General features: G+C 36.3%; 1 protein-coding gene across 18 annotated transcripts in view; it reads left to right on the top strand.

Moving 5' to 3' along the window:
• TENM2 (teneurin transmembrane protein 2) overlaps positions 1 to 14351 on the top strand; it is a 1545179-nt gene that overhangs the window by 1126258 nt on the left and 404570 nt on the right. For 14 of the 18 annotated variants that reach the window (XM_072145937.1, XM_072145941.1, XM_072145939.1 and 11 more), the window contains one exon: positions 2882 to 3091. The exons of the other annotated variants lie outside the window; for them this stretch is intronic. In XM_072145937.1, the coding sequence (XP_072002038.1) occupies positions 2882 to 3091 (210 nt within the window). The remainder of the gene's footprint in view (positions 1 to 2881; positions 3092 to 14351) is intronic. 18 annotated transcript variants of the gene reach the window in all.

Raw genomic sequence — 14351 nt, 5'->3', positions numbered from 1 at the left:
GCTACTTGGACTAGAAAGTGATCACGGTCACATTTTACTGCTTTTAGACACTCACTATGCAACATGCATATGAGATACATATGCACGTTTCTTATAGGTTAGTGTCAAGTGTCGACTAAATTTCTTAAAATGGGATGTCCCAATCTGACAAAAATAGCAGTAACAAGCATGCATTACTCTTACTGTATTCTCATGTGGAAATCCCAAAGGTGATAGTACACATAGGTAATAGATCGCAAAGCCCTTTTTCCACCTGTATCCATCATATAGTTTCATTGGGTTACCCAATAAGTAAATCATTATCTGCTGAAAATACTTCAGCACATCTTTAATTCAGAGTGTAAACAAGCCACATTATTCTCCTGGATATCTAACAAGGCTTGTGGCTATATGTTGGTACTAATATTAATACACTGAATGTATAAGTGATGGATTTTCCTGCAAGCACTGAGGTCATTATAAAGTAGTCAAGGATGGTGTGTTGGAGTCAATTAGTTTCACTTTATTTCAGTTCCAGTTTATGTTTCTGTAGGAACTTAAAGTTTTATGTGATTGCAAAGTTGCTAACTTTAGCAGATTTGTGAAACAAGGAGTGCTGACTTGTTCATTCTGTAGGTCACAAACCTATAGCTATTCATCAAGGCCACTACATCTACTCTTTATTATATAGAGGACAATGGCCATCAAGTGACACCAAAATGTAAAATGTTTCACATGCAAATTGATTTCATTAGAATCGATATGCAATCTGTAAAGAGGAAACCTGTATTGTCCACTGTGACCTATGTGATGTTAACCCTGTAGTCACTTGGTTATTTCTGACAATAATGTGCAAGCAATTATATCATTTGTGAACTACATGGGCCGTTTTATTTCGTTTTTTTACAAGGTGATTTTTTTGAACTAGAAAAAAATTTATATGAACATAAAGAACATCTTACTTTTATTTTAAGGATTTTTACATTTACATATTCTGAGAGCCATTCGTTTTTAACAGTTTCCCATTTAAAAAGCTGTGTTAGGATTTTTCTGCATTTTTATTTGAATTATTTTGGAGTACAGAGATTTATATCACTGGCAATCATATTAAATTATGCAGTTTTTTGGACACACAATAAGATATGCAAGAAGCAAAATTAAATTTTTCCTAAATATCATATAAAAGACTATATATACACCTATTGTAGAATTATATAATGAGCATGTATTACAGTATATTAAACCTGCCTAATAGTCTTATTTAGATGAATAAACAAATTTTAGACCCATGGCTGTCTTTCTAAAAAAAAAAAATAGCATTAAATTGGATGACCACTCTTTTATATAAATTGTCCATGTGCCTTTACTGCCTTATTATTAATCCCTGAATGTTCCAGTGATTCAGCATTACTTTTGCACTGTGCGCATACTCTCCATGATTCTTGTTTTACATATCTGAGCACAGATGAATTAAAGGGGTCTGCAGCAGCAGGTGATTATGACACATACTGTTACCTCCCCTCTCCTCTTGCTGTGTGTGTCACTGTGGATGGGCTGTGAGAAATAGAGGTACAGTGGGTGATGCCATGAGGATGGGCTGGAACACTGAGAGACAGGAAGTTGTGTTTATATGCAGAGGGCAGCATGGTGATAAACAGGTCAAGGCTGAAATGGAAAAGATTTATTGAAAAGTGGCCAACCCCTTTTAAGAGGGCTAAGGTGATGATGGTACAATCCTTATAAGATTAATTGCAACAATTGTTTTCTTCATCCAAATAACTACTATATGAATTGGTAGTAAACAGGATGAGAAGGATCTGGTACCAGTATTCTAAGGGTAGTACCTTTTCATCTTCTAGTTCTGAGTGGCATGTCTTTTGAAGTGTGAAAAAGCAATAAGGGACTTAGAATTTCTAGTAATTTATTGTTAAATGTTATGTATATAAATTTACAATCAACTTTCATCTCTTAAAATCTTGCCCATGTCCTTACAATAATGCACCGGAATTTCACCTCCTGTACTAACTGCTCTCTTATCTTGTCCTTCCAAAGCACAGCATCCCATGTATGCATATTGTGGCAGATTTATCAAAGTTTGTGCTGGCAATCTCCCCACCACTTATGCCACCTCCATGCCAAGTAGGCATTGAGGAGTGAACAGTGAGCCATGCCACTCCTCGGAGTGGGTCGGCCAAGGGCAGGGATCCCCTGTGTCTGCCCACTAGCTGTAACTTGAACACATTCCAGTCACGGCTTGGTATAATATTGTCCATCTGCAAGCTTAGGCACTGGATATACTAAAATATCCTCCATTATTACAACCTCTTCTTTCAGTGGTTCTCAGATGAAAAATCTTCTGCTTATCTGACAGAGAGGGTAGCAGTGCTCCGGATGCTACGGACATGACCTTGGAGCAATCACTTTCTAATTAGCATATGGATCAAAATGGGAATATCTCTACAACATTATGCCAGCAGATTATAATGCTTTGGGAGGTGGCAGACCCCCTTTAAGTGTGTTAAAACTGCTCTTACATACAAAATGCTCAACCAGTGTGAAAATCTAGGTGAAATAGAAAAAAGGCTGAATATGCTAATTATTAGAACAAAATAGCAAATTTGTATTTAAACAATGTCATCTAGAAAGAAAAAGGTCATACTAATAATAGTGCCTCATTTAAGGTAAAGATTCTAAAAGCAGCCTGTCAAAACTGCTAGTTACTATGTAAAAGGTCATGTTCTGCACAGTTTACAATCCACACAGTGTCTCTCCAATATCATAATTCCTAGTTCTTTGATGGATTCCATTTACAGTACAGGAAATGTTACATATACATAAATGTTTCTATGTGCACGGTCATTACATTCATTGCTGACCTTTGATCCCTGTTGCTCTTTCTCAGGTCGTCCCATCCCATCTACATCTTCGTCTAGCCTACTACCATCTGCACAACTGCCCAGCTCCCATAATCCTCCACCTGTAGGCTGCCAGATGCCACTGCTAGACAGCAATACTTCTCATCAGATCATGGACACTAACCCTGATGAGGAGTTTTCTCCTAACTCATACCTGCTCAGAGCATGCTCTGGCTCACAGCAGCCTTCCAGCAGTGGTAAGAACCTTCTGTCGAGCTCCAAGTGATATGTCATTAGTTGTTCTTTGTTTATGTCTGTTTCCAGAAATGTGCTGAGATAATCCTCATCATGCAGTATGTATTTGGTGTACGTGTGATGTATCTCTGCCATTCTATTCCCTGTATCATCATTCATTATGACAAAAAAATGTCTTGCAGCACAGAAATATGATTTATATTTCCAAAATATGTACAAGTACAGGAAAATGAGGCTAAGGCTTCTCTAGCTGCATATGTATTGACTGCCTGTTTCTAGAAGATTCTTCACATGCAGCATATGATATGCAATATGCCGTATAATCTACTTTTATTGGATGTACAGACACCGCACAAAGCATGCTATACAAAATGTAAAAAGTCCACTAAAATCCATGCAAAGGGATATGGCCCTTTGATGCTTTGTTTGTTGAGTTGCCAGGTATGAATAGGCTTTCGATCCTGTGCAAGGGGAGGCAAAGCGGTTTTCCAGGCTTAAAATATTGATGACATTAACAATACATCATCCATATCAAATTTGTGAGTGTCCGACACCTCCCCCACTGATTAGCTGTTCTAAGCACATAGGAGCAAACAGCTCTGTTACTACATAGTGGTCAGATCTGGTTACTGAAGATCAGCTCCCATGCATGGAAATGTGGGCTAAGCCGTAATTACCTAGCACAGCCACTACACAGAGAGTGGAGCTGGTTTAATTCTCCATACATTAACTGCAGGGAACAACTACTGCCAGGTATCAGACCTGTAATAATCTGGTAAGGATGACCTTATGTGAAGATCAGTCAGCCAATATTTTTAGCATGGGAAATACCTTTCAAATACAAAACATACTGTAGTTGTAAACACAAAAATATTAGCTCAATCGGTATTCTCCCTGTATATTAGTGTGCCATGGATGCCGTAGGATAGGAGATAAATCATTTAAACATTGAACATGCAATTCAGGAAGCGTGTTATAGAGCAATAGGCACTAAAAAGATCAATATCAAGAATTATGGAGTAGTTTCAGTATAACATGTAATCTTTTCGTTTTAGGATTCCAAAGGGCGGTCATTCTTACTGTGAATGTTAACCTACTTTTAGATGGAGGTCTATCTGTCATAATGAGACCACCCACTGGACTCCTAATCCAGATTAAGACAAGAAGTTATATTAATCTTTTACTATCAAACTCTATCAACAGAACCTTGGACTTTTATGAGTATTTTATGTTATAAATCTTCCTTCAGCATAGGTACATTTAGATGTATTCTAATCTGATTGATACACAGTACAAAATGTGCACACCACTCAAGAGTTCCTTATTGGTTATATCAATAATTGGGGCTTTTTCAGTAAATAATATTTGAAGGCTTTTGTATGTATAATATAAATATATATATATAGTGACCTAAACATAACACAGGTATTTTATACAGCTGAGTACTGGACTTATTTTGTAGCTCCCGTAACACTACATCTAGTTCTTCCTTTTGCACAGCAAATGTTCTAAAGAAGTTAGTGGTTTAATTATGTTTTTTTAAGAGGATTCACATGAGAGGGGTCTGTCCCTGCCCTTGAATTACAAGGGAAATTCCACTAAAGCTTAATTCACACCTGCACCTGGGGTTAGAGAAGTGCAATGGCAACTAAAAACTGGTGAACTGGTGGTCTCCCAATCACCTATCATTCACCATGGACATTTGTTATATACTGGAAAAAGATGTTTTAAATACAGAAGGGGAAACATTCTTCTCTTCTGCATCTCTTTTATTCTCATGGGATTTTGGACTTGGAATTAAATTGTGCTATATGCCAGAAATTTGCCACCATCTTATAATATGAGAACAAACATTTAACCCTTAAGACTCTACAAGCTTCTGTACCCAATTTTCTAGCAGAAAAAAAACAAGGGTATGCCAGTCTCTGATCCTTTTTATTTTATTCAATTTTTCTTTAGATTAGTGTTTCCTTTACATTTTCTGTAAAGTTTATGTTTACTTTGTGCATCCAGCTGGCATGCCCTGTCTAATTCTGTGCATGGTCCGTCCTGATGTCGAGTGATTGGGTTTTTTGCAAGTACTAAGCATCACAAAGAAAACTAAGCAGGGAATAGGAAAATGTCATTTCATTTTTAATTGTATGCCACTTCTTACTTAGATTTACTCAATAATTACATTTTATCTTCAATTTTATTTGTATTGTATGTTAAGTACAACTATAAGTGAATATCCATTACATGAATGACTTGGGAAGATATGCCCTGACAGAATTGTGTGTGGCAGCATCTTGCATTCTCCTACTATAAAATAATGAGCTTATTGTTCTTGTCAAAATCACAGAAAAGCTATCAATGACAAGTCATGACTCTCACACTTGTCAGTGTTAAAATACAAACACAGCAGAACAGGATCTCATAGTATGAATCATAATATAATATCAAGATTAGCTACAAACCACAACAATCACATTACCTAAGTGTCAAAGTGAGATTACAGAGATTCATGTCCCTTACTAACACAGCTAGATGACCAGTGACTACATTGGTACATTGCCCAATTAAAATTCAATCTTGTCTAACCCCATTTGACCTAAGGGTTTTCTCTTACCATATTCCAAGGTGATGTTAGGTTGAAACCAACATGAAACAAATATATGATAAGATATTAAAAATTACAATGTCCAATTAAATCAATTGTTTAGCAGTGGAGTAAAGGTTTACTTTCTCACCAATTTTTGCCTTGATCTGAGCTATTCCTTAAACCCTTCTCTAGATTTTAATGGCACATGACCTTGTTTGTATGTTGTAATACTGCTGGATAGTTTACAATCCCATACATACGTCTGTAAAATAGCCTGTTTCAGTATTTCATATAGTAGAAGTTTCTATAGTTTCTATACAGTGTTTAATGTATGTAAACATGATGACTTCCAGGGATATCCACAGGAATGTGAGGATTTATAATGAGGAGATTATGCCTTACAAGGTAGCTAAAAGAGGCATGGTCATCCTGGAAAACTTGGCATGTATCCCAAAATCCCCCTTGTCAGCGAAGGGTGCATGTACAAACAGACTTGGCGCTTGCTGTCTTTCTATGACCTGCCTGCATTGGATAATTATCCTGATAAGAACCTCCTTGCGTAACCTTGCGTTGCAGCACATTGCAGCACTGAGTAAATGGAGGCAAAAGGTAGAAATAATAGTGCAAAGGTAAAAAGAGCAGTCAGCCTGTCCAAAGTCAAAGGTGGAATTAAATTAGAAATTCAAGAGAATAGTCACAACAAGTAAGCAATCAATCAATCAACAACAGAGAAGGAAACACTGAGTCACAGAAAAACAATCACCGGCAAGGGTTACTGGAAACAGAATTTATTAAGAAGACTGAGGGACAAAATTGGTAAAAGCTGACTCAAGCCAGGAGGCAATTTTTCTCCATCCTGCACATGAACATATAGGACAAGTTCCCATTTTGCCATCCAACTGTCATCGGCTCTTGAGGTGCGAACTTGTGGAGGAAAAAGATCTGCCATATGTCTTGCTACCTGGGCAGCTGGCTCATACACGGGGCCAAGGAATCTGCAGATGTGTACATTAGCCTATAGAAATACATGGGGATTTACCATATATACTTGAGCATAAGCTGAGATTGTCAGCACAATTTTTGTGCTGAAAAAGCCCCACTTGGCTTATACTCAGGTATATAAAAAACAGTTAGTACTCACCCTCCGGCGCTGACCACCAGCGCTTTCTTCTCCCCGCAGGATGTCTTTAGGTTCCTGGCAGGGCTAGCAAATGCCCGTCTGTGTAATCTGCCCGCACACAAACTATGTGTGCTGTCAGATCACAGAGACGTACATCTGCCGACCTGATCAGGAACCCGAAGAGGTGCTGCGGGGGAGAAGAGGACGATGATTGCTTTGCTTGATATTTTATTAAAGGGGGCACTCTGCTGAACATTATATTAATGGAGGCAATCTGCTGAACATTTTATTGAAAGGGGCACTCTGCTGGACGTTATATTAATGTGCACACTCTGCTGGACATTTTATTAATTGGAAGGGCTGCTGTGGACATTTCATTCATGAGGGGAGACTACTGGACATGTTATCAGAGAGTAGTGGCTGCATTTCCCACCTTAGGTTTATACTCAAGTCAATATGTTTTCCCAGTTTTATGTGGTAAAATTAGGTACATCAGCTTGCACTCAAGTAAATATGGGATGCTGGATGCTTTACCTAAATTACACATTCAAGTGCATGAGGCTTAACACTGCACACATGGATTGTGATAGGAGCCCTTTTGTCTACATGCATTTAATTCACATGCACTTTATTCTTACTTCTTTTAAGACAAAATACTCTGTAAACTGTTTTGAAATGTTCAGATGCTAATGTTTAGCAGTATAACAATATATGATGTTATCTTTTGGTGATTAAATGTTCTCTATATCAACTATTGAATTCCTAAATCTTACATTATATACACACACATACCTAAGAACACTCAACTTACAGACAACCCCTAGTTACAAACGGACCTCTGGATGTTGGTAATTTTTGTCTGGGGTTATAATTATAAAATTTACAGTTCAGACTTACATACAAGTTCAACTTAAGAACAAATCTGCTGAACCTATCTTGTACGTAACATGGTGACTGCCTATATATATATTATTTTTTTGGGGTACCTACAGTGTATATGAGATTGATACCCAGGCTATGTTTGTCAATCTCCAGGTCACTGTGCCTCACACTGTGGTATTCATCTTCTGCAGTCGAAGGAAGATATGTGGTTTTTAACCAATGATTGACATAATTCTTCCAATTTGTTTTAGAAAGTTGGTCTGCAGCAGTCATTATTTGTGATTCGGAGGATACTCTATGCTCTTTAGTAAATAATTTACAATATTAGGAGTCATCAGAGTTTTGTGACCTGTATGAAAGTATTTTAATAATGGCCGATATGTTATTAAATAAGCCCTGATATTGTGCAGGTCACGTTTGTAGTTTTACCATCATTTTATTTCCAGATTATGTTTAATTAGACTCCTAACATTTGCAAAACAAACTTACTGGGGAAAAAAATGTTCTTTTTAAGTTTATGAGAAAAGAGTCTAAAGAATCTGCAAGTTGTCAGCTCCAATTAGGAAGCTCCATTTGGCTGTTTTGCCCTCTCATGCAAGGAAATGTCTTATGAACTTGGATACGTTTGACAAGTTTCTCTGGAAAAATCACCACTGATATTGTCTTGTGGCAAAAGTGAGGAAAGTTTGACAATGCTATTGTGACATTAGAAGACTCAAACTTGAGATGACAACATTACCATAATTTTATAGACAGACTCCTTACCTTGAGCTTAGGATGTTGCACTGGGCACAATGAAGTGTGTACAAGGCATTATTTTTAGACAGTTGTTGTAGTAACAAGTTTCTATGGAATCCTGAAAAAAACCTCTCCTGGAACTTTGTTACAGCTTTGTTACATTGCAGTTTTTACTTCCTCTTTGTAGTAAATGTAGTAAAGGTCTATCTATTTTCAATCTATTTATCTATATTACCAGCTATTTCATAACTTGTCTTTGTTGCCCATTACAGTCAATCTTTTTCCAGGCTTAATAAGTCTTGAAAGTTACACTGTGATTGTTTTCAGTATATTTAATATTTTTAGTATATTTTTACACCAAAACAATAGGCAGCACTATATTCGGACCCTAAAAGTGTTGGTGTGATCTTATTATATAATGTATGAATATAAAAACTGACAGTGTAGAAATCAGTCTTATAAGAATTGTTTTATTTCTAGATCTGTAAACATGATACACTTAATAGGTGTAGATGAAATCCTTTATTGTAAGAGGGATTCTTTACTGTAAGAGCAGGGTGGATATTTGTGCCATGTGGTGTTGTGATGGTTTGTAGATTGTACAAGTTCTGTAGGGGCTTGGAGGGTTATATACTTGACTTGAAGCATTTCACAAAAATAGTAGAAAGAGGCGTCACTCACCGATGTTGATACAAAACACTTTATTAAAGGATGCAGCACATGAGTAAAACCAGAGCGTGGTAGCGGATCTTTTCACATGTCCAAGGGCTTTTTCAAGCCGTTGACACTTGCTGCCTCTTTCTACCATTTTTGTGAAATACTTTAAGAATCTTGTGAAGTGCTGAGCACCATTGAATAGTACAAAGTAACGAAACCACCACTCCGTCTTATCTATGCCTACCTCCGTTTTCTTTCCTTAAGCCTGATAGTGCCAGTGCATTTCCTTTGGATTTCTATAGATTAGCTTTAATGCACTGGTATCTATTAACAAACTTACCAACTAAATAATTATTTTAATAACATGCAGACCTTTAAACCCCCAAAAGTCTCAATTTTACATTATCAAAGTTCTCATCTGAAGATAACTGTGATTATAACACACTCAAAATTACATTTTATCATTGGGATAATTGGTTTATCATTTGGAATAGAAACATCAATCATGAAACTGTTAGAACTATGCAGTAAATGAATGCAACCTTTCCATTGTGGAAGACTGACACTATAATTGCTAAAATCAGTTTTTACCAGTGAGGGAAGACACTCTTTACCTATGATCTTGCCTTAATGGAAAGCCTAATGGAAAATCAAGTTGGAGTTAGCATAATGTAATTAAATACAATGGAAAAGTACAACCTCCATTGTCATTAAACAGTTGATCAGGTACAATTCTATCCTACGTAAGCCATTCTACCATCTATTGACTACCAATTGTTTTGGTGTTGTATCTATTATAGGAGATCACTTACCTTGAGGATGCATTGTGTAAAACATGTAAGAAACACCTGACTTTGAATTTAGAGATCTTTTTTATTACACAAAATGAAACCAATTTGTTTTATCAGCTTTATTTTCTAAAGATTAGGAACTATTTCCCTGGTCATGTGGCTGTTGTGATGCTCACTGACCCACAGTATGCTGAACACATGGCTTTACTTCTATTCATAATTGAGTCCATAATTGAGCAGAAATGACTAAAACCATTAAACTGACTAAGATAGTATGTTCCCTATTACTGTAGATATGTGTTAATACATATAAGGCTCTGTTTTCCTCTGTATTATGCAGTCAGTTTAAAAAGGAAGCCATAAACTATACTAGATAAATTAATAGATCTATATGATACCTGGTGGAATTTTCTTATAATGGGATCATTAAGTTTGTATTATTTTCAAGGTTAAGCCTTAGAGGGGTTGACTAAATCTCTTAATAGATCTCTTATATTTAACATGTCCTGCATGTATATGTACCAGTGTCTTTCCCTCCTTTGAAAGCTGCAGCCTTCCCCTGTACTTTGCTTCCTTCTCTCTGCATAAACATGCAGCTCCTCTCTTCAGAGACTCTGCTGGGCATCCAGGTGATGTCACTCCTTCTTCACTTCTCAGAGTCCATTCATTACAGCCCTTTCATCTACTTCCTCTAGGCCACACATTGAGTCAGCCAGGGAGGGGAAGTAGGGGGAGTCATGATAGAAAGGGGGAGGGGGATTGTGTTTCTAGCTCCACCTATTCAGCAGAGGTCAGTAAATAAAGAAGGATATAGGCTTGACACTTATTAAAAAAGTAAATTGTACTGCTGAATGACTTTACCGACATTCTGGTATTACGGTATATACAAGTCAGTAATGGAACATGGGCAATTTAGTTAAATGAATGGCCAAACTCCATTAGAGCCTCTAACAGAAAGTAATAGCTCCGTAATAGCTCACAAGTGTTTACCTTTTTAATCCATTGCTTAAATGGGCTGAACCACCCATAGACATTCATGACTCTGTTCCCTGTCTTTTAAGAGGAGTTGGTTTACAGTTTAAAAAAAAATGGAAGATCTACAACCTGGGAACTGAAAGGGATATTATTCATAGATATACTGATCTTTCTCTAGTTTTGGTTTTCCTTCTTTTAATCATGTGACTAATGCTAAGCTTTAATAAGAATAGAGTTGTTACAGCTAAAGACAAAAATTGGGCTTGTAGTCTCTAAGCACTGTCACTTGTCTTGATATATTGAATTCATAAAATATATTTTATACTGAACTTGGGGAATGTTTGCAATAAGCAAACATAATAAAAACTTGCAAAAATTTAATTGCATCATTAATTTCTCTCCCTTTGCTGGAATATTCAAAGTAATGCAAAATATTTTTTGTTGTAGCTATTTATTTTCATTTTATCTATATATTTTTTTTCTGTGAGAGCAAGAAGAATATTTAACAAGTCCATGAAGCTCATAATGATGCTCATGCACTAATAAGGGCATGATAAAATTATTGGTAGAATTATAGATTACTGTAATTTTGCTGAATTGCCAACAATAACACCAACAAACTCCAGGAGTATTTACCCAGCAGTTATTTAAAATATATTTTACCCACTGGGTAATAGGATCCATTTTTAGATATTATAGTATTTCAGTTTTTTTTTTAATCTGTTCATTGGAATTTACATTCGGCGGATATATTACCCTATATTACCACATGTGCATAAATGTTGGCGAATGAGGCCTTTTTTCTTGGGGGACTTAGAGGACTTGTTTTTTTTTGTGGGTAAAATTGTATTTTTCTATAGTAAGAATTTTTGTGCATATAATTTATTGATTTAGTTTGTATTTTTGTTGGATGTATATGGTCCATTATAGAGATGGTTTTTATTGGTTTAATCCTGAGTTGCATATAATTTGATTGTTACTTTTTGTCATTTTGATGGAGCAGCAATGCAAAACTCAGTGGTTTTGCTGCTTACCATGCAGTGATAACTTTATCTTAATTGTACGGGCTGTTATAATTACTTTGATATGATAGTTTTTTATAAGGGGAACAAATAAATAATTTTTTTTTAAAATGACATACAACTTGTCTGTTATATCCCCGGACATCTACCAACTGAGGAGAACGGGAGCCCCAGGAAGGCAATTTCTAACTTATTGGTGATTCACTGAACTGTTAATGTTGCTATCTACAGGACGCTGGATTTACAAGTTTTATTATATGTTTTGTAGACTCTTCCGTGCTTGGTATTGGATTAGTGGCCTAGAAATAATCTGAAGAGAAGTCTAGAATATTGTGTCATAGATTTGCAGATATTTCCGTACAATAATGACAGGTAATGTCATCTTGGGTCAGCAGCTTGTAAGAGATAACTAATATGGTGGAGATTGTTGATAGATGGATGAGTTAGACAGGAGGATGGATAGATGATAGAGCATAATACAGTATCATTCATATGTAAGTACACTATGCTTAATCCTTTCAAAGGATTCTTCTTGGGAAACCATTTGTGGAGCTGCTCTGGAAGAGTCACCTGGACAGAACCTACAAGAATGCATTGATGTATTTATATCAGCATCAATTAGCAGCTGCACGGCAAGTGTAGTCTGTTGTTCAATTAATGCAAATTTTAATCAACAATGCCTAAAAGCTCTGAACAAACAGATGCATGAAAAATGAGGCAGTGAAATATTAAGTAAATGTTTTCTTCCATTAAGCCACTGATTATAAATCACTTCCTTCCGTTTTATGCACCAACTCTATAGTAGCATCTCATTTAAAATAATTGTACGTTATGTGTTGTATCTTTTGTTTAGACACAAGGTTTTTTGATGTAGAATTTGTTGACATAACCATTGAAAGAAAAACAGTCATGAACAAACCCTGAATATGTTGTATGGCTACTGATGACTGGAGAGGAGTGGATCACCCAAGATTCTTAAGTTTTGCAGATTTTTAAAAAAATTTGCTCTGGGTCAGAGTCTACTTTTTCTGGGAAGATGTTGCTCCAATTGTCTTGGAAATTGGTGTATAACCCCCTCTAGTTACGAAGATCCTATCTTAGTTTGTTATTTTTTCACATCCTCCCTCCTTAAACTTTGACATGAAAAACATCAGTAGCGTGTCACGATTTAGCAAGGTTTGCCTGAATCGAAGCTGAATAAATTGTAAATAAATTTACAATAAAGCGCAATACATTATAAATCACCGGAAAAATGGTAAATTTGTACTAAATCTACATACCAATGAACAGATTTGCTCATCTTTACTGGTCATTGACCTAGTGTAGGTTTTTGTTTCATTAACGGGTGTGAAATATCTGCCACCCCTGCTAATCATCCATCCTTGCACCCCCATAATAACAGAACCTATACTGGAGATGGAACTGGAAGAAGAAGGCTCCTTCCACTATATAGTGGTGGCAACAGGGAACTGCAGCTTGGCTCCTAATCAAGTAAACAATTTCCTGATGTTGTAGCCACACACTGAACATGGTCTTCTGGTTTCTGTTCAATCTACTGAATAGGTTCTGGTTCCCAAAGGGTTCCCACCAAGCTTATTGGTGTATGGTTTGGACTTCAGACACACATTGATCGGATTCATGGCCTGATATTGAACATCAGTATAAAATATTAGGTTAGACAATTCATTTAACCTGTGTTCTGCTATAAAACATCAGTAAGCTTCATATGCAAAAAAAATTGCGTTGAAACAAGGAAATTATGATTTAATCCCCAACAAGATACCTTTTATTTGCAGAATTGTGGAAATAATTTTTCCAAATTATTCCCCATTTTGTTATATCAGAGATAACATGTACAAGAAGTTAGCAACCAGACAAAGTCTAGTAGAAGTGTCCAAGGTTAATACATTGCATATAGTTACATATAAATCATATATAAGGATATCTCCTGGCACTGATTTTCCCAGGCAGTAGTTTGATATTACTTGCCCCTGGAGTGCACCCAGAAAATATTAATGTTGGCATGGTAAATTGTACCTGTCAGTGGGCTCATTTCTACTATCATTTCAGTGCAGCATGTTTTTTATATTGTGCACAAGTTCTATAGGTCCGATGTAAGAATAGATTACGCAATGTAATACAAAGCATGTTTGAAGATAACAGGCAATGATATTCTATCTATATTCCCACTTGCCTTGAAACAGATATTAACCGCCACTATATGCCCTATTATATCTAGATGCATCTGTTTTTCCATCATAAACCATTACATGGCTTCAATTGCTTTCTCAGCACTCCAGGAGTGAGATGGAAAACTGTGGTTTGCTGTTGAGCTGTCTATCTGAAACTTAATCCGCAAGTTAATTACATTTACTCCTAGTTTGAGAGGAGATGTTATTCTGAGCAAAAATGATATAAAACCCCGTCCGCTCTAATCTAGGTGTATGTAAGCGCTTTCACACACAAGAGAAATCTTGTTTAATTTATCTAATAGAG

Source organism: Engystomops pustulosus, chromosome 4 (assembly GCF_040894005.1).
Source record: "Engystomops pustulosus chromosome 4, aEngPut4.maternal, whole genome shotgun sequence".
Taxonomy (NCBI): Eukaryota; Metazoa; Chordata; class Amphibia; order Anura; family Leptodactylidae; genus Engystomops; species Engystomops pustulosus.
This window is presented reverse-complemented; position numbering and strand designations above follow the sequence as displayed.